Here is a 22,443-nt window from a genome sequence, read left to right as displayed (position 1 = left end):
TCCTTTTATATTATTTACAAGACATAAGACATAACATTACTAGTCGTTATCGCTACTGTTATCAAAATAATCCCGCTGAAAAAGTAACCGATTTTACAGTAACTAGGTTTGAATTTATAATACGTATTATAAGTATTACGTATTATATCCTGTATTTTAAGTATACATTTCAATTGATATTTTTATTTATTAAATTATCAGTAGGATAAGCTTAATTTGTATTTATGTCATAGTAAATATCTAATAAATAATTTTATTCATACTAGAAAATCTGCTGAGTCTTTAATAATAATAAAATGAGTCATATAACAATAGCATTTTGTGCATATTTAGTATGAATATTATTTATAAAATGTTGTAAATTCTTAATAACTACACTTTCTTAATACTTACAGAACAGTTCAACAGGACTGTGTCATCAGAATACTAATTTTCCAATATTGGAAAGTGACCTCATTTCCTAATACAATACAGTACCTTGTTGAAATCCAAGAACGTAACCAGGCAAAACTTTGGGGAGTCAAGACAACTAATATTTTTCCAATGAGGACAGAAAGTAAGGCCCCATTTTTTCCTTGAAAGTTTTTGACCCGTATCTGTGTTGAAAACGATCTTTCAGCAGGACGTGTCAGTAATACTGAACTGTTTAAATATTAATGGTTTACAAAAAAGTAATTGATACAATTAAAAATTTGGGAGGTCCAGACCCCTTGGACCCCCTCGCTGGCTACATCCTTGTTGAAATCGTCGTCGTTCGTTCGTCCATCTGACTGTCCACCCATGTGATAATCCTTGCTCACCTTGACAAATCATAGACACTTAGACTACAAACAAAGGTAATCCAGATAAAGTAATCTTCTCATTGTCTCATCAGGTGGACAATTATGATGTCAAAAGATGTAAAGTGTCCGTTTTAATTTTCCTCGTCGCCGACTGTTTTAGATCTCTTCAGACGGATGTTGATTCCAGATTTCCAGACTTCAGACGGTGCACTAAGTTGAAGATGAAATGGAGCTGACCTTATCATTATTTCTGTTCATATGTTCTGTCGGATCCTTCGATAATCTATTATATTTTTTTATTATTGCAATATCAGGAGAAAACTTTTAAGGTACATTCTGTATGGTAAAGATCTACAACTAAAATTTAATGTTATGTTTATTGGGTTATCATGATAATTTGTTGTTTTGTTTTTTTTGTGTGAGAAAATATAAAGACGTATTCATTAAAATCTATAATGCACTCATTATGCAATGTTCTTCATAACATAAAGTTGTAATTACCTTATTTAAAACAATTATGTGTTTATTATTAGAGTAAAATTAGCTTGACTACCATAAGAAAAAATGGGAGTTAAATCCTGAGATGTACTCAAATATGACCTTAATGATGGATATTGTATGTTTGAATATAATTATGTGTACTTGTACTTCTTAGTATCATAGGTTGCAATACTATGGTAATAATAAGTACAAAAATTTGTTCATTAAAAAAATATATAGTACAATTATTTACATAGCCCTACTCATATTTTACACTCGTACGACTTAATAATACCACTAATTATTATTTAATTTCTGCCTGTCTGTCCGCACGGTACTTCAATGACCTATATACTTGAATTGTGTATGAAGCTTCATTTCTGTATAAGAAACACTGAGTTCGTTGTTGGAGCATGTCACTCCACGGTATTTGGCTGAATGTTGGGGAATATTTTTACAATATTCTATGGACAACCATGATGGAAAACAGAAAAATGTTTACAGGAAGATGGAACTATTTTTTTCTGTGGTACTATCTGTCAATCATGAAATGAGCTATATACTATGTAGACTGGACTGTTTAATTTTGCATTGAACTTTATTGAAGCCTTTTCGAGAAACATGTAGCTTACTCCTACCTTGTAATTATATACATTAAAGTATTATAAAATGGAAGGGAGCAATGTAATACATAAATATAGTTTAAAATGTACATATTTGTCCTCTTATCACAAAAGTAACCTTTGAATAAGTTACTTGTTTTAGACTTCTTTACTAAAGTTTTACTAATCTAAAATTAATTAAATTTAATTAATTACTACTTAAAAATTAAGATTATTTAATTTTTTAAACCAACATTGATTACGTAGCAAATAGTCAAAATATCGCCAAAAATGTTTTATTGTAACGGGATTAAATTTTAAAATTAAAGTAAATGAAAGCGGTTGTCACACTTAATACACAACACACAAAACATGTCAGTTAAAAAAAAATCATTTCTATAAATAGTCGTTTTAATGAATTAGGAATGGAAGTTTATACGTTATATGGATGGAAAACAATATATTTGTCTAAAAAAGAATATTATTTATTAAAATTACATATTTCCTTATAATTATTTTTGTACATAATAGTTTATGCTTTTTTTGGACGCTTTGATTTTGATTAATCTACGACTTTTCTTGCTATAGGAACTACATAAATGACATTCTATTGGTTTATACTGCATTTTACAGCGATTTCTTACAACTTACAATAGTCTACAGTACAATTCATATGGACAAAATAACACCTACATCATATCATTAATAATCTTTCCACCATCGCTGTCTCTGGATCACTATATTTGTACTAATTATCTGGAAAGATCATGTCATTGTCCATTCCGGCCTTCTCTCTGATCCAGGGGATCACTGTTGAAATATTGGTAAAGACACCTGGTAGGCCGTCCCCACATTTGTATCCCCACGAGACGATTCCCACTTGCTCCCTACGTCCTCGCACCAGAGGACCACCGGAGTCTCCCTGCCAACAGATGGAAGATATCAAAAACACCGGAATATTCACTGTAGAACTGTATGTAGAAACTATTTATCTACTTAAAATTCGTAAATTTCGAAATAGGACAAACATGAGCAACTGCAATATTCGAGATCTTTGAAGTAAAAGTAGGATAGGTTAAATGGGATGTGTAATAAGTAAAAAATCGAAGAATATCTTGCACAATAGCATTTAGAACTGGAGAAAAAAATATGTAATTTCCCTTTTAATATACTTGATTTTCATTCGCTCAAGCATAGCCGAGTAATAAATAATAGCAGTGTGTAGAAATAAAAAAATCCCATCCACTGCATTCCTATTCTAGAGGATGTTATGTTTGAAATTACTATATACGAACACGTAGTAGCTCATATGTATAAAAGTTTCATTTTAATAAAGTTAGCAAAAGTTTATGAAATAAACATAAATTAGATGCATTTCCTTAAGTTTTGGAACATGCGTACCATCACACAGATACTCACACCACAGATGTCCTTGTAGCCGTCACCTGCACACATCATGCGAGGAGTCAACTGCCAATACATTTTCTTACACTCGCTCCAGCTGTGGACTCTGATTTCAGTCGCAACCAGATTTTTGGGTCTGCTTAGCTCTTGTGGCTGCAACCAAATTAATAGAACCTTAACCAATTGGGAACTTCACGAAATCTTTCTGATCTGTAATTCTCTGCTTGCTAGTCACAAAGCTGTATGAATGACTTTCTAGGAACAAAACCTATGAAACCATGCGTATGAAACTGTATCGTAACCTACTACTCTGATTGGTAGAACCCATAAAAGCTGCCAGTATTTAAAAAAAAAATCAAATTACAGATCTTCAGGCGAAAAATCGTTGTAACAACGGTTCTAAACGCTTCGATTCAGAAAGGTAAAACTGCTGACTATTCTTCAAAATTCTTATTCATAAACTACAAACTTCAAGCCACAATCTTATTTCTTTGGCCTCGCGGCCGGTATACAGCGTAAATAACTACAACTTGACTATACACAATTGAGAAGCACTATAGCTATGAAGTAATTTACCCATTACATGTAACATCCAAATATAAATTTGATTGTTGTGGTGGCCGCTTATTAAACTGCAGAGTATAAATAGTACGAACCCAACACCACAGTTTCATTAACCTAATACAGGTTATTTATACCCTAGGGTATATTTTGAACACTCTTACCTCTAGGAATCCCCACCCCGATACCAAGACCTCCTCCCCAGCTCTGGGAACAGAGAAAGGGAGCGTCACGGGTTCTATCCCTGTCTTGAAGTCGAATCGTACCTTGACGAAGACCACAGCCAGATCATAATCCAGAGTCTTTCTTCCAGAGTATTTCTCGTGGCATATATAATACTTAACGGGGTGTAAAGTTCCACCATGACCTCGTGTCGTCGAGCCTGCGCGGAGGGACATCCACCTCGCTGGCTCTCTGGAACAAGATTATACAGTAATGAGGCTTGACAAAAGATGTTATGCACAGTATTTGCATGACACTCAAAACGTTTCAGCTATAGTAAAACTAAAAAAATTAAGTCTAGAGTTCAATAATTTATGATTAGAATATATTCTGTCCAGTTTTTATAGCACTCCAGAATCCTCTGGAGCTCTGGAAGGACATGTATTATCACAGAATTCGAGCATTGTCTATGTAATAATGACTTATAGGAAGAATTGAAATGTACATTCTCATGCATAAAACAATTAAATAGTAACTGTACCAACCTTTTTAAGGATAGAATGCATACAATTTAAAGTATCTTTCTCAATTCGTTGTTGAGATATCATGTGGAAAATTAGGCTCCGCTATCGATCATCCAAATCCCATACAGAGGCACGCATCATCAATGAATTCGATTCTCCCTCACAGAAATGAAGTTGCACGCAAAATTTCAAATCTACAGGTCAATTCGTTTTTGAGATATCATGCGGATGCTTCGATATCGTGTTCTATGGATATGGGATATCGTGCGGATGCAACAATACCATGTTCTATGAATATAGGATATCGTAGCATCCGCACGATATCTAAAAAACGAACTGACTTATGATGTTGATATGAGGAACATGCGATATCTATTTCTCATGTGTTCGTCATGTGAGATATCATGTCACTGACGTGTGACAGAAGCACATGTTTACCAGCCTTTCAGTGCTAATAATAACAAAATATGTTTATTAACCAAAAGAATGTACATATATTAAATACCATCTAAGATATTGGTAAGTATGAGCTTTAAAAGCATCGAGCTATGTATTGTAATTAAGCGTCCCAAAGTATTTAACAGACTAAATATAGGAAGAAATCAAACTTGACGTTAAATATCAATGTGACTAAGGGTAAATTCAGGACCGAGTTGGCGATTACCCTGTTTGGGTGTAAACTCAGCTATCTTAGCTTTACAAACTCTGATTAGATTGTAATTCTTGTACACTTCCATTTAAATTTAATATTCTGAAACCGGATTAAAACAACCTACAGATTTAACTATCATAAAAATATCCATTATTTGAATTCAATGTCAAACCATTGACATATCTCTAGCAATATTGGCCACTGGGATATCAATGAAAATTAAAAACTTTGTTAGTATGTTAATTTAAAAGAATGGTTAAGATTTTACTGCTGTTGGTATCAAGACTATCGCTTATTTCGCTCTATTTATACTTAAAATATATGTTTTATGTGTGCAATTGTATATGTTTAAATAGTTTAGGAATACAAATAAATTATCTTTATGACTATCAGAATTTAGTTCACAGAAGCACTCACAGGTATACACAGTGTGCTGCAGTCAGGGCCCAATCTTTGGTAAGAACAGAGCCACCGCAAATATGTCTCCGACCCCCTTCTAAAGATAGCTGCAAAATATCAAAATACCATATCTCGATAATAAATAACCATAAAAACAGTCTAACTTGGGCTAAATTGTTAATTTAATTGTCTCAAAATCATAACATTTTATTAATTTGTTAAAGTATTTATTAGTTATAGCCTGTTCTCAATAATAGAAAATTTATATAAACATCAGAAGAAAATATAAATATTACTATCTTCTAAAACCACGCAGAATAGAAAGGTGAATGCATGTTGTCTTAATGTGAGATTTATAACATTTCCAATATTGTATCCCAACATTATGATATTTATTGAGAATATAAAAAATAAATATTTTACTACTCTTTTGGATAATCTAATTGGAAGAAAAAAGTATGCATAAAAATAGAAAATAAATTATTTAGACAATTTAGTTCAAAATTATAAACTAACAAATCTAATGCTGTTGTGCCAAGAAAGCTATCTTATAGATTAATCGAGGGGATGAACCGAGCACAGTAAAAAACGAAAAACCACGTACAAACTGAGTGCATAGGACTTCAGGGGTAATATGTCACTAACTATAAGTATTGAGATAATTGATTTATTTAATTTACGGTCAAACCGGTTCATATTTAGAATAACATGTATATTAAGGTAGATCATAAGGCATAAGAGGATAAATGATAAATTTAGTTTACGAGATAAAAGGTAATTGACGAAATGGATAGGAATCTTTTAGTTTTAAAGATTTTCAAGTCTTAAAATGAGAAAGAACACACCCCCTGCCTCTTATGACTAGTAGAGGTTGAAAAAGGAAAGATCTCCACTTCTTTCAAAGAGGCATAATTGTGACAGTGCCCCTGTCTCTTTTTCCTGGTGATCACATAGGTCTGACTAAGATGGCCCCAATTTTACACTTTTAGATTTCATCAGATAATTCTCCTTATGAACAAAAGCACCTTTAATTGGAGCAATAAAGCATATCAATCGAGAACTTAGGACTCGGTCGTTTCTGAAAAAGACAGAGGGGTAATACTACTTGGAGAACACGATATTTCTAGATATTTATTACTTTAATTATGTAAACGAGAAGTCCGGATCACGCTGAATCTAAAGATCCAAAAAATTTTAGAAAATTGCACATTTAATGTAATTTCATCCGAATATGACCTAGACTTTCATTATCGCCTCCTGGAAAAGTCGCTTTACATTGCGAGCTTATTAAATTGTATTTCGTGTAAAGAGGGTATTGAAGTAAGTCAGAGTACATTTGGTATGTTGGTTGACCTTAGTCACCTTAGCCACTGACGCTGACTGTGTGTCATTATTGTCTCATTTTATGACTTCATCACATAAACTTCTAGTGACACAAGAATTAGTAATCACCGAGCGAGGGCAAATGGTTGAATATATCATTGTTCCTTTATATTACAAGTTTAAACCAAGAAGTTCTGTATAAAGTTCTCATTCGTGTGTATTTTTCTGACATATAATCTGCACAATACGATTAGAACTTTACTATTGTTCTTCTCACTCTAACTTAAACATTTCAGTAATTTTATAGGTATTAGGTTTGTATATGGTCTTAGAAAATTTGATCATATCAGTCAATCTTGAAAAAGAGATAACATACTTCCAATAAAGCACATATTTAAGTTCAAGTGGCTTGCTTAGTCCTCAAGGTTTTGCTGTCTGGTACAACCCATTATTTGAGGAACATGCTGCAGACTCGTTCGGAGATTAAAGAACGTTCCACAAGACAGGGTGACTAAGGTTAGACTCGGGGTGGGGAGAAATACTTTTTCTTATTTTGCTCCCCAGATTTACAATGGAATTCTACAGCATTTCAAAGCACTCGGCGATGCCTCTTTTAAAAATAAACGTAGGCTACATTTGGAACATAATTATTTTAAAGTGTAATTTATATAAAAATATTGTTTTTAATGTATTAGTGTTAGTACTTGGAATGTATATGTACATTTTGTATGACTGTGTTTTTGTGTGTGAGTGTTTTTGAAAAACAACTTTATGTTGAAAAACGCTTCAAAATTAAGACGTTATTTATTTATTTAAGTAGTTTATCTATTAGTAACATTTTCTAAGAATCAAACCACTCGTAAACTCTTAAAACTTAAAAGTCTACCGTGCTATTTAACATAGTACTGGTAAGGAAGGAACATCTTCTATTGTGGTCTCGAATCCACCAATAATTCTGTTCTGGCTCGCAATATAATTCCATTGTGAAAGAAACACTGGAACATCGTCAAAGAAGTATATTTGCACATAATACGACCACAATACACAAGGTAGGAGTACACCACGTCACGTGTCACGTATGCAGAGGTTCTACGCAACATTTCCGGTCTTTAGCAACATGTTTCGTGTTAAAATTTCATGTTATTTTGCTCTGATTCTGTTAAAAATTTATTTATTATACGATTTTATCCTTGCCATTCATGGTTACCTTGCCAAAATTCCATGAAAAGTTACCATTTCGAACTCTATTGTTTATATAGAAATACAACTTCATGCTCAATTTCAAGTGTACAAGACAGTTCGTTTTCGAGATATCATGAGGTAAGCAATCACGTAATTATTACAATACAAAACAACGCAATCATGATATAAGTTATGACAAGTTTCTGTTATTAAACAGCTGTTTATTATGATTTATTCACATTTCCATAAATAATAATGTACTAATTATTACATTACCATTTGTTTATTCTATTTATTTATTACAAGTAAATAGAAGTCATTTGACAGGTATTTGGTCTTCCGATCATATGTTAGTTTGGTTATTTAAACACATATGTGAAAGAAACGGCCAAATACAAAATAATTGAGTCGTAAAAAGTGAGGGCTCTGTGGTGTAATGGTAGCACATTCACCCGGCAAGTGAGAGATCCGGGTTCGAGTCCCGGCGGAGCAAGTACTTTTTGCGATTCAATGTTTATTGAAATATATATATAAATATATAATCTCACCAGCGTTAAAAACGATAAAATATGCAATATCAACTGAAATGGGCGAGCGTTTCATGTTGGCTAATCTAGTGTGTCTGGGCTGCTTTAAGATTCTGTTGTATATCACGGATCAGCAGAGGTTGTGTAAGCCATGTTCTATTTATATAGATATAAACTCACCAGCTTTGAAAACGATAAAATATGCAATCCCAACTGAAAAGGTCGAGCGTTTCATGTTGGCTAATCTAGTGTGTCTGGGCTGCGTCAAGATTCTGTTGTATAACACGTATCAGCAGAGGTTGTAAGCCATATTCTACATACATAAATATAAACTCACCAGCTTTGAAAACGATAAAATATGCAATCCCAACTGAAAAGGGCGAGCGTTTCATGTTGGCTAATCTAGTGTGTCTGGGCTGCGTCAAGATTCTGTTGTATAACACGGATCAGCAGAGGTTGTAAGCCATATTCTACATACATAAATATAAACTCACCAGCTTTGAAAACGATAAAATATGCAATCCCAACTGAAAAGGGCGAGCGTTTCATGTTGGATAATCTAGTGTGTCTGGGCTGCGTCAAGATTCTGTTGTATAACACGGATCAGCAGAGGTTGTGTAAGCCATGTTCTATTTATATAGATATAAACTCACCAGCTTTGAAAACGATAAAATATGCAATCCCAACTGAAAAGGGCGAACGTTTTCATGTTGGCTAATCTAGTGTGTCTGGGCTGCGTCAAGATTCTGTTGTATAACACGTATCAGCAGAGGTTGTGTAAGCCATGATCTATTTATATAGATATAAACTCACCAGCTTTGAAAACGATAAAAATATGCAATCCCAACTGAAAAGGGCGAGCGTTTCATGTTGGCTAATCTAGTGTGTCTGGGCTGCGTAGATTCTGTTGTATAACACGGATCAGCAGAGGTTGTGTAAGCCATGTTCTCTATTTATATAGATATAAACTCACCAGCTTTGAAAACGATAAAATATGCAATCCCAACTGAAAAGGGCGAGCGTTTCATGTTGGCTAATCTAGTGTGTCTGGGCTGCGTCAAGATTCTGTTGTATAACACGGATCAGCAGAGGTTGTGTAAGCCATGTTCTATTTATATAGATATAAACTCACCAGCTTTGAAAACGATAAAATATGCAATCCCAACTGAAAAGGGCGAGCGTTTCATGTTGGCTAATCTAGTGTGTCTGGGCTGCGTCAAGATTCTGTTGTATAACACGGATCAGCAGAGGTTGTGTAAGCCATGTTCTATTTATATAGATATAAACTCACCAGCTTTGAAAACGATAAAATATGCAATCTCAACTGAAAAGGGCGAGCGTTTCATGTTGGCTAATCTAGTGTGTCTGGGCTGCGTCAAGATTCTGTTGTATAACACGTATCAGCAGAGGTTGTGTAAGCCATGTTCTATTTATATAGATATATAAACTCACCAGCTTTGAAAACGATAAAATATGCAATCCCAACTGAAAAGGGCGAGCGTTTCATGTTGGCTAATCTAGTGTGTCTGGGCTGCGTCAAGATTCTGTTGTATAACACGTATCAGCAGAGGTTGTGTAAGCCATGTTCTATTTATATAGATATAAACTCACCAGCTTTGAAAACGATAAAATATGCAATCCCAACTGAAAAGGGCGAGCGTTTCATGTTGGCTAATCTAGTGTGTCTGGGCTGCGTCAAGATTCTGTTGTATAACACGTATCAGCAGAGGTTGTGTAAGCCATGATCTATTTATATAGATATAAACTCACCAGCTTTGAAAACGATAAAATATGCAATCTCAACTGAAAAGGGCGAGCGTTTCATGTTGGCTAATCTAGTGTGTCTGGGCTGCGTCAAGATTCTGTTGTATAACACGTATCAGCAGAGGTTGTGTAAGCCATGATCTATTTATATAGATATAAACTCACCAGCTTTGAAAACGATAAAATATGCAATCCCAACTGAAAAGGGCGAGCGTTTCATGTTGGCTAATCTAGTGTGTCTGGGCTGCGTCAAGATTCTGTTGTATAACACGTATCAGCAGAGGTTGTAAGCCATATTCTACATACATAAATATAAACTCACCAGCTTTAAAAACGATAAAATATGCAATCTCAACTGAAAAGGGCGAACGTTTCATGTTGGCTAGTATAGTGTGTCTGGGCTGGTTCAAAATTCTGTTGTATAACTCGTATCAGCAGAGGTTGTGTAAGCCATGTTGTATCAGAGAATATGAACCATTGTAACACCTGAAAAGCTCAATTAGTAACACATTTCAGCCGTAGCAAATGTTTCAGTCAATAAAGTTTTAAGTTTAAGCTTTAAGAAACAAAATAAAATTGTATTTATTGTTTTGAGATATTCTACAAAATCACAAAGGAAATATTATTAATTAAGCTTGGCGGTATTTAATCTGGACAAATATTTTTATCTAGTGTGTCCAGTTTGTACTGTACTGCAAAAATATAGAAAATCAATTAGAGTTCGTGGATTTTATGGGTTGCTTTGGAAAGGTAACATAACAAAACTAGGATTATTACAACAAAATGTACCTATATCGTTGTATTATTTAAGTTAAAAGTGTTACTACATTACATTTATATTTATTTACATAATTTCTAGTTCCCTCAGTTTCAAATATACTAGACGTTTGGAGGTTCTAGAGACTGAGAAATCAAAAATGCTGGAAAACTGATAGGCCAATGCTTTCTGAGGCCAGGAGTTTCTAGAGGGCTCCAGGAAGACTGCAATTCTAAAATAAGTGTTTTATGCCATAGGAATATCAGGTTAATAACCATTTGACAGTGTAGGTTGAGGACTTCTGCATCTTACGTTACTTCAGAGATTTATGTTGTGTTCAGAGATCAGACGCTTTCGGGGATCAGGTGCTCCAATAACCGTAAGTTTCAAATCTCTTAATTTCTATTATCTAGACAAGAGTACCTTCGTAGTAATAGCATACTAGAATCAAGTGGCTGAATAGCCAATGTTCTTGCCTTGGTTTTTAAACCGTTGCTTTCTTTACAGTGCAGGAGTGTACAAAATTCACAAAATCACAAAAATATAAATAATGTGTTATTATATAATCATAAAAATGTCAAACGTTGTCATTGTTGTAATATTAAGAGAGTCACGTAACGTACTTTCATGATGAATTTGTTTTTGTGAATTAGTTAACTATTATTTTCTGCTTTTTTATTAGTATTTATAGAAAATTCATTAATAAATAGTTGTACAATAGTAACAAGTTAAAGTCACTTATCTCTTTTACCCACACTATCCTTCTGGTACCTATATAAGTCACGCCGGTCATATATATATACCCAGTACTCTAGAAGTAGATGGGTTTTAAAAATATAATACTTACACATTAAAAATCAAAGAATTGTGCCTCTACCCTAAGTGAATATGGTGAATGTATCGCGATATATGATAAAATATGACTTTAGTATAGTTTGCTAGTGTTTAGTTTATCATTTTAACAATACGTAGGCATTCATCCATTACAAAATCGTAGTAGATAGAAAAAAAATATTTATCTCATTTTTACACAGTAACAACTAGAAAGTCCCCACAAATTAATCGTAAGGAAATTAATATTAATCAATAATATTTCATTTAAAGGCAGTTTCTGAATTATTTTCATTGCTCTTTAGCTGCGAGTAACCGATAACAAAACTCTATTTAACGTGATCAAATTGACGTTGGTTTCGGTTCAAATAACATAAGTATAATTTTTTTATGTGTATCTGACAAAAATGCAATAGAAAATTACAATAAATATCTTACTGTAAGGGAAATGATTTCCATGAAGAGATACACTAATGGATTGTAAATGAAACTATTGAAATTCGTTGGATCACAATATATTTTATTCAACAACATACTATTACTATAACACGTATTTTATTATTAATAGAAAAAAAAACAATAAGTTATAATACAAATATATTATTAAAGACAAGATTTACTTCTACTGCAGTATAATGAGTGGCCACCACGAAAATCGAATCACTGATATTTATGTTGTATCGATCCATGATATTCATGATTATCTAAAACTATGCAATCTAAATTGTTGAACCATACTACGGTATGAGTATTTCAAATTATAGTATTTTTCGGCTGTTATTATCTTTTAAAAAGTATTAATTTTATGATCAATAAAAAACCTATCTAACCTATCTATATTTAGAAAATGTAACAAGCGAATAGTCACATATAGCTGCATTTTATTATTTTGAAGGATACACGTATCTGACACCCTGTGACACAAATAACACATGTACACATCGCCATTGTACTTGCAGCCATTACTCAAATACCATACTTATAATTTCAATTTGCTAAATTAATTTGAAATAGAAACGTCGAACCAAATTACGTTATAGGATTTTAAGATTGTAATATGGTGAAGCTATATTTTTACATGGATACAAAATATAGTTGTTTAATATTAACCTTTATTTTTTTAATTATTAGTATTATTACACTTTAGTTATATTTTTTTAACCATAGAAAAAAACATCTCTACACAATGTTAGACAATCTGAAATTGTATTTTAGCATGTACAAACGCCATATAAACAACATGCATTCACTAGAAAACCATAGTTTTTTTGGTTCCAACTAAAATATTACGAAGGAAACAGGATTTTTCCGGACATTTGCCATCGTTCAGTGAAACAAGAAAATATTACATGATTTTTAATATATTCAATAAAAACCAAATGTGTGTATTAAAAAGGTCTGTTTTAAGAGTGTAGGTAACGTCGTATTTGTTTTACTTTTGCAAAACTGGACACTTTATTTTTAATGGAGCAAGATTATTGTCGTGTAACCAATTAAAACATTATTCAATGTTAAAAAATAAAAATTTTGACAGAAATTGCTCACCATGCATATAATTTTACTTTGTTTGGATTAACTTAATTTAAAGAGTGTTATTCTGTAAAATAAAATCATCTTGCAATTATGACATCTGTAGGTGAAAATTTTTTATATTCTATAGTATTAGATATTTCTAATCGTTAGTTGATTTAATTGTTGAGGTGGCCGCTTATTGAACTGCAGCGTTTGCTTCCAACGTTTACTAAAATCGAGTAAGTATAAAACAATATTATTATTATATATATATATAAATAAAAGCTTTTTGTAATGACTAGTTTACGTTACAATATATCAATAGAAAAATAAAATAGTTTAGTTATAATCTAATACGAATTTTAAAGAAACATAAAAACAATGAGGGGAAAAGTGATCGAAAATCTAAATAGCACCAATAAAATTAATGCACTTTTAGACGTTAGAAAACAGTTATTTAACGGGAATACCAAATATAGGCATAATACTCAGTCATGTAAATAAATTGCACCAAACATAAAGGATGATTACTGATCCCCACCTTTCTAGTCAAAGCTAGTAAATAGGGTTCCCTTTTTCACCGTATTTGTAGGGACACAGGGATTCTTGACAACTTAGGCTACAACATAGTATTTTCAGAAGGACATAATCTCACGTATCACAAAAACACACGGTTTCCGGATCTGTAGAGCTAGTACACCTACTGGCCCCTACTATAGATGAGTCACTCTGAAAGCGACCTGTTAAGTAAACAATGCGTGAGGAGAGGAGTGTGTGTGTGTGTGTGTGTGTGTGTGTGTGTGTGTGTGTGTGTGTGTGTGTGTGTGTGAGAGAGAGAGAGAGAGAGAGAAAGAGAGAGAGAGGAGGGGGAGAGAGAGGAGAGTGATGTGGAGAGGGAGAAGAAGCGCGGATTCACTTCCCCCTACACATTCTTTACCAACCACTCCTCAGTGACAACTTTACCACTCGTAGGGTGTGTGTTACATAACATCTGTTTTACAAACCCAGTAATAATAGCAACAGCAGTTAACAATACAAATTGGTTAAAATACTTTTTAATTATACTAACACATTAAATGGCGCAATGGACTATTCTTAACATAAATAATAATATTTGTTATTCCGTAACAACGATGATAACAAAAAAATAGCGTGATGCTCCAAAACACCAACGCAGGGAAGCAAAGCACTCGGTTCCCACTTGTGTATTGTAAAGAAATTGATCAAGCATTTAGAGAGGGGGTAGGCGTGGTCGAGCTTCTGCTCCTCCTACACCTTATGCGCAAGAAATCTTAGTGCAGGTCGCTTTCAAGCGGCTCATCTATAGTAGTCATCTGATGGAAACACTAAGTAATCGTCCATCCCTGTCTTCTCTCTGATCCAGGGGACCACTGCTGATATATTGGTGTAGACGCTGGGCATGCCGTCCCCACATTTGAATCCCCACGAGACGATCCCCACTTGCTCTCTCCAGCCTCGCACCAGAGGACCACCGGAGTCTCCCTGCCAACAGATGGAAGATATCACAAAACCAGAAGACCATGTTACTAGATCTACTACCGGATTTCTAAGACCAGTGACTAACAGTATGGAAGTAACGTACAAGAAAAACACGCAATGCTAGTTCAATATTGTTAAAAGTACGTTAAGTAAAATGTAGGCTACTGAATTTGAAATTTCAAGTAGCTAATAAAATAGTATGTAGTGAAAAAACCAATGACATAATTGAATGAAGTAATACAACGCAATCAGTAAGACTACATTTCTTTTCAAGATCTGCAATCTTTTCTCTTCTTCAGGTAAATTTCCAAACTAATGCATGTTTGGAAGTAGATAAAAACTACGATCTATGTTAAAGTAAACAAAATATGCCAGAGCGTTGTGACACACTGAGAAGACATGATAAAACGTATATCTAAACTCAGTTAGTAAAGGTTTTAAGAATGTAAATAATTGTTCTTATGAAACTACATGTCCGACTGTCAAAAGAGAAATTTGAATCTATAAATACTCATAAATGCCTAAGTAAGACAATTTACATACTTCAAGATCATTGAATTTAAGATATAATAGGTAAAGGGAAAGAGGAAGGATAGTTGTGTTATAAGTGATTAAACAAAGAATGTATAATAACAATTTGCCACGAGAGAATGTGTAATTTCCATTGCAATGTATTCGATTTTCATTCGCCCAAGTGTAATTTAGTAAGAAATAATGTGTTCCAAAAAATAATAATACCATACAGTACATTCATACATTTTAGGACACCGTGTTTCAAATTACCACTTATTAACATAACATAGTTGCTTGAATTAAGAAAGGTCTGTGCCCTGGGTTATTCCACGTTTCACCATATCTCAAAATAAATGTGACGTATGTGTAATTAATTTGTTTTGAATTTGAACAACTGAACACCGTATTTTAAATAAGAACTTGAAAACAATAGAAAATTACAATAGGAAAACAATTGCTCTTTATCTTTTTTTACAAGTTCAAGTATGTTTGTAAACCTATAAGTCAACCATATCGAAGACTACTCTGAGGTTATCGTGAACCAGCCTGGGTCAAATGACCAGATTATAGAATCTTGCACAAGTTTGTGATATAAGAAATTACACAAGTTAAAGACAGAGAGTCTATAATTATCTCCTCAACTTATTATGGTCTGGAATAGAAATGTCCATGAAATATCTTAAACATTTCAAAAGTTGTGTAATTCCACAGGTACTCACACCACAGATGTCGCTGTAGCCGTCACCTGCACACAGCATGCGGGGAGTGACCAGCCAATACATTTTCTTACATTCGTCCCAGCTGAATACTCTGATTTCAGTCGCAACCAGATTTTTGGGTGTCCTTAGCCGTTGTGGCTGCAACAAATAACAAAAAATATGTTTTGCTTAATTATTTGTGGATTACCAAGTTTGAATGTATCTGATCTGCAAATCTATGCTTTATAGCCACACGCTTCAATGACTATCTTATCCTTCAAGACAATCTTTAAAACAGAAGATAAAACTGCAAAATTGCTTCCTACAATATACAATAAAATGGTTTTACTATGTTAAAGTTAGCTTACATTCTATATTGGTCTAAAATAATTATATATATTATTACAAAACAAGCGTTTATACAGAAATATATACCATATCCGAGTGGCCACTTTTTGCAAGAAGACACAACTCCCCGAAACTGTAACATGAGCTCTCAAGAAGCATATGCCTGTTTCGAGGGATTCAGGCAGCGTATTTAGATAGTTAAAAAAACTAGTTTAATGAGCTGAGATCTTAAATTTTTTTTATCCCTCCCAACTTTTATTTTCTGTGTCTGGAGGATGGATTAAATATGTGAGAGTTTATTTTGGCAAACGAGACACAATTGAGGGCTTACAAACAAGTCAAATTTAAGATCATAATTATTTTGGTTCAAGAATTCTAAACAAGATAGTCTATATGGTTAAAAAAAACTAACCTCAAAGGTATTTTATGAAGCTTAAATACGAAATGTGTCCTAAAACATTCATTTCCCCATATTGCAATAGCATACGATTAAATTAGATCATAATAAGCTGCCAGCAGTACCCTAGGCACAGCAAAATTCCATTTCAAAAATCACAACTCAAGCCATAAATATACACAAACATACGCTATCCCACAACGAAAGCAGCTTCAGCTAAATACGGACTGGTCAGTTATTTATTATGTTTCCAAATAATATATGCAGTAGCTTAAAAGTAAAATTTGCACATTATATATAACAGAAATAAAAGATATTTGTAATATAAGTGTATGAGGTTACTTTGGATCCAAAAAGATAAAATATTATCAATATAATACAATCAATCAAAGTTACGTATCCCTTAATAATTAATGATCTCGAATAAGCTTACATCTAGGAATCCCCAACCTGACACCAGGACCCGCTCCCCCTCTCTGGGGGCGTAGTATGGGAGAGTCACAGGTGCAATCCCTGTCTTGAAGTCGAATGGCACCTTGACGAAGACTACAGCTACATCATAGTCCAGTGTCTTTCTTCCAGAGTATTTCTCGTGGGAGATGTAGTATTTGACGGGGTGGAGTGTCCCCCCATAGCCTCGTGTCGTTGAACCTGCGCGAAAGGACATCCATCTCAACGGCTCACTGTAAAAACATTGATAAAGATTGTCAAATTCTGAGCCTTGACTAAATACTTGACGTATACTTTAAAGTACTAAATAAAACTATTTAATATAACACCATAAACATTGCAGAGCTCTGAATAGTACATGTTTGCGAGGAAAATCCATATTTTTCCACAAGCAGAGCTACGTATTTTATTTTATACAGTTCAAGGAACAGGATCATAGGGATTGAAAAGTGACTCTAGTATACAATGTGTGAAACTATGAAATTCGTTGCCCAAAATTTATTTTTAGACATATGTCTAAACCAAATTAAACTTTTTCTAGAATAAGTTGTATATAACGTTAGGAAACTGTTAAAAGAGTAGTCAGGACCAGCGAGAACAGAATAAGAATCTTATTCTGTTCTCGCTGGTCAGGACTTGTCATTTTGTCTGTTTAAAATATGCCACTCTTTTAATTTTGGTCATGTAAAAATTAAAGTGTAATGACTAGCTTCAACTGTTTAATAATATTTTCCGAGTACATAAATTATTTAAATTTAACTTTAAAACACAACAAAAATCGTCACTTTATCACTCAGGAAAAGCAATTAAACCTAGTATTTTAAAACTCGATTTTAATATTGTAGACCATATTCCATGGTGTTCTGACTAATAATGGAATGTTAACAGCAACGAATGTTTCAAATGATTTACTGATTAAACATTGTTTAAAAATGATTAGCGCAAAAAACTTTCCGCACATCATTTGGAACAAATGGTTTGGGCCATTCACTTACCGTACACTGAGTAAAAATTACTGTGCGAGAATTAATACTAATAACTAATCAGAGAAAAATCTCGTAAACTCATTAATTCTCAATAACAAGACGTGACAACCTCCCAATTATCACACTCCTTGGCGAATTCTTTATGCATTGTTCATAATAATAGAGTAATGCTCAATTTATTTTTACATCTGCAATAAGATTTTTTATACTTTATGTTGAGCTCTATTGTTTACAAAACCAATTTTGTCAGTTATAGTGAAAGCAATGATAAAGTTTTGAAAATGTATTTAAATAACACATGTTGTTTGGTTAAAATTATGGCTTTTAACTACTTACAGTATACTCAGTAAAACTAAATTTTTCTTTAGATAATATTCATAGTTTATATTAAACATTTTACTAAATGGTAGGTTATCACTTTATTTAAGTATGAGTTTACAAGAACCGATCTAATTAGTATGATTACGCGTCCCAAAGTACAACAGAAAGAAACCAAACTTGACATCAAATAATGCTAAAAACTAGGAATGCATTCCTCACTTATTTTGCTATCACTCTGTTTGGATATAAGCTCCGTTATCATTGTCTTCCAAATCCAGATTAGATTAGAGGAGTTGCACACTAGCGGTGACCTTGAGTACGAACATTGAAAAGTTTATATCGAGAAACTGGATTACAGCAACCTATAATTTTAATTAAGAATAAATGCCCATAATTTTGATTTCACGTGAAACTATTGAATAATATATGTCGTCAATGTCCACTAAGTCACAGAAGAAAACGAAAATTTTTTATTTTCCTCGTTTAGGAGAATACCACGTATTTTACTGATTTTTACATCAACACTTTGTTGATATGAGTAACTGGATTACAACAACCTATATCTGTCAACAAGACTAAATGCCCATAATCTGGATTTCACGTGAAACTATTGAATACTTTCTGTCGTCAACATAGACGTCACTAGAACATAGAAGAAAATGACAAATTTTGTTAAATTTCACGTTCTGAAGAATACCAAATAATTTACTGATTTTGACACCAACACTCATTTTACTGTAATTATTCCTAAAACATGTGGTCTATGTCTAAAATTGTATAAGTTTATATAGTTTCGTAATAAAATAACAAGATTTTCGTGTGAATTTCATGCTATATCAGAATTTCGTCCACAAAAGCACTCACTTGTAGACACAGTGCGCTGCAGTCAGGGCCCAATTTTTAGAGAGAATAGATCCTCCGCAAACATGTCTCCGACCTCCTTCCAAGGACAGCTGCCAAATATAACAATAGTATTTCGTTATAATACGTACAAAAAAACAGTATTTGATATATGATATTTTTAATTTATATCAAATTAATAGTAATATTAATTTATAATAATAAGTTAATAATAATTCAAATAATTTATCATAAAAACATTATTTTAGAGACAAACAGCTTAAGGATATGTTTGCATTATTAATATACCTGATAAAGGAAAGTCTTCGATTGTGGTTTCGTATCCACCCAAAATTCTCAATTGGGCTACAATTTGACCCCATTGGGAGAGAAACACTGGAACAGCGATAGATATTTCATACGTAAATCATCGTCAATTAATTCATATATCGTAACTACAACTCATAAAATAACTGTATATTGGTCAATGATACGTATTAGAGTATAAATAACATATCACATAAATATAATATATGAGTAATAATAAATGAAACATTATGTAAATATAAATTTTTGGAGTCGTCTGATGGTGAAATATTTGATTTATTAAGTCTCAAACTGAATATAAAAACGCTATTGGGAATGTGTACTTATTAATACCTACAACTTTATTGTACTTTATGCGATCAATAAGGTTGCGTTCACAATGAAGACTATACAAATATCGTTGTTTCTATAGAAATTATCAGATATACAACTACAGTAGTAATACTCACCAACAGTGAAAGCGATAAGACATCCAGTCCCAAATGAGGTGGTCGAGCGGCTCATGGCGGTCTAATATGTCTCACGTACTCCCAGACCTTTAATAGATAACACATATCAGCAGAGGAAGGTAGTGGGAGTTGATACATAAAAAACTATGAGTAATGTCACAAGATATGCAATATATAAATTTCGTTCCACCTGGAATATTTGTTAATTACAAATTCAATAGTTACAAAAGGGGGTTTCTTGCTCCACATGAAATATATTTAATACTCAGTTAAGAAAGATAAGTTTGATTTCAAATTTGTTGAAAGAGTGTAGTAAGCCCATATACAAATATATCTTCAAAATTCGATTGCACAAAAATATTTTAGAATATTTTTCTACTCAATGAAGAAATATTGCATTTAAAGTAATAATACTCGTAAAAATATAGAAACAACTACTGATATTCTAAAAATTTAAAAAATTATAGCAATGAATAAATTTCTCAAAATAATGCAAGAAGTCTGCTTCCGTTTTCAGTGGACGAGCACTATAGCATGTTTACTATGGAGTTCATGGGTTACATACATAATACATAATAATAAATAATCTTTCTGAAAATTCATCTTTTCTAATACTGTTTAGACATAACAATTGGGTTTGTGTTATTTCCGTGTAATTTTTAAATTTTCCAATTTAATATAATACGGTCTATATTATTATTGCATAAACTGTAATTTAGGTGACTGGTCTGCTTCTGAACCCTTCTTACAGAAATCCTTTGTCATTCACCAGATAGGAAATGGTAGTCTCAACAACCTCTACATCTACAACATTCTAAAGTATTAGGATAAAATTTTTTAATATTTTACTAACAGTTATCAGCGGCTTCGCACGCAATTGTGCAGGTTTTGCACTTTTATAAGCACTTTTAGTATATTTCAATGTAAACAAATTGAAAATAATAAATAATATTTACACAGAACAGTTGATTACATGCATCTTCTTCAGACATGCTCTTTAACTAATATTTCAATATTTTAGAGGCTAAGATGGGATTTTTCTCTACTTTAAAGCCAGTGAAGTGCAGTCCGGAGAGATTTCTGAAATACGAATAGGAAGACCTATGTACATCCCTGGGACCATAAGAATACCCTTGTAATATTTCAGTACAATCGGTTAAATATTTTACGCGTGAAACCAAACAAATAAAAAAAGGCACTTTCGCATTTATAATATTTTTAGGATTAGGATACTCTTTCACAATACAAATATAAAAACAATAAAACATTTTAAATAGACAAATTTAATTTAAAAACAAACGAAGTTCTTGAAGAAGGCGAAGAGCATTACAACTTTTTGATTTGTAAACCGCTTCCAGGAGTTTCTCTCAGTTGTATACTAATATTGCACAGTAATAGAGCGTGAGATGAATCTCGGAATACACTATGGCTAAGCTGTACGTAAAAAGAATTAATTTGAGAGGAAAGATTCTTCATTTTGTAAGAAATAATTTCCTAATTCAAGACTGCAATGTTTTACATAAACCTCATTCATACCGATTGAGTAAGGTATAAAACGTAAGTAGGATACATTTTTTCATGTTACAATTAGAAACAGAAGCACAGAAAAGTACAATAAGGACGTCGTATAATCATATGACTCACTACAGCCTGGACGTTAGATTCCATGGGTATTCCCTACGGGAACATTTTCCATGTAGAAGAGAGGAATCTTACCTGTGGGATGAGGGCGTGACAGGGTCAGCTGATTGTGAAGCGCTATCATGGTTGAAAAGAGAGTTGTAGTATGACGTCATGCATGCTATTAGTTGCTACAGTGAACTCAGCGTTATCAGCTGCAAGAAGTAGTAATTTATTAGCGTACAACTGGGTACTCATTCATTCGGTAACAGTATGTTGTAACGAGTTACCAGTACCTAATTAAGTAGAAACACGTTAGTGTGTGGGTTTTCAGAGTCATCTGCATTCAACTTGTTGTTATTATTATAACTTACATTATAACTAACATTATATCCAATTTAATTGGCTGATCGTTAACGAAGACTCAAGGAGCTCAATAAATTGAATATCGGTCTATCAACACAATATCTCATGAACAAATTAACCTATATACTTATTATTTTGCATGAAGCCTCTTTTTATATAAGCAACT

At 33.0% G+C, this 22,443-nt stretch overlaps 1 protein-coding gene across 1 annotated transcript; it reads right to left on the bottom strand.

The window, feature by feature from the left end:
* Positions 1–1,841: 1,841 nt before the first annotated feature.
* On the bottom strand, positions 1,842–22,056 carry LOC124355914 (transmembrane protease serine 9-like). The gene is made up of 12 exons (XM_046807067.1): positions 22,008–22,056; positions 19,825–19,871; positions 19,540–19,628; positions 17,352–17,601; positions 16,195–16,332; positions 14,783–14,965; positions 10,685–10,787; positions 7,802–7,884; positions 5,585–5,676; positions 3,994–4,243; positions 3,284–3,421; positions 1,842–2,786 (listed from the first exon to the last, which is right to left on the bottom strand). The coding sequence occupies exons 1-12, from the start codon at positions 22,054–22,056 to the stop codon at positions 2,613–2,615; spliced, it is 1,596 nt and encodes a 531-aa protein (XP_046663023.1). The 3' UTR covers positions 1,842–2,612.
* Between the last annotated feature and the right edge of the window lie 387 nt (positions 22,057–22,443).

The sequence above is a fragment of the Homalodisca vitripennis genome, chromosome 2 (assembly GCF_021130785.1).
Source record: "Homalodisca vitripennis isolate AUS2020 chromosome 2, UT_GWSS_2.1, whole genome shotgun sequence".
Lineage (NCBI taxonomy): Eukaryota > Metazoa > Arthropoda > Insecta > Hemiptera > Cicadellidae > Homalodisca > Homalodisca vitripennis.
This window is presented reverse-complemented; position numbering and strand designations above follow the sequence as displayed.

What these genes read in the sequence shown, in the direction of transcription:
- LOC124355914 (XM_046807067.1), bottom strand. Translation starts at nt 22,056, where the DNA reads ATGATAGCGCTTCACAATCAGCTGACCCTGTCACGCCCTCATCCCACA. An exon ending in CATCAGATGACTACTATAGA is followed by an intron (nt 10,788 to 14,782) that starts TGAGCCGCTTGA and finishes TGCTGATACGAG; the next exon opens with TTATACAACAGAATTTTGAA. An exon ending in CGGGGTGGGGATTCCTAGAG is followed by an intron (nt 3,422 to 3,993) that starts GTAAGAGTGTTC and finishes ATTTGGTTGCAG; the next exon opens with CCACAAGAGCTAAGCAGACC.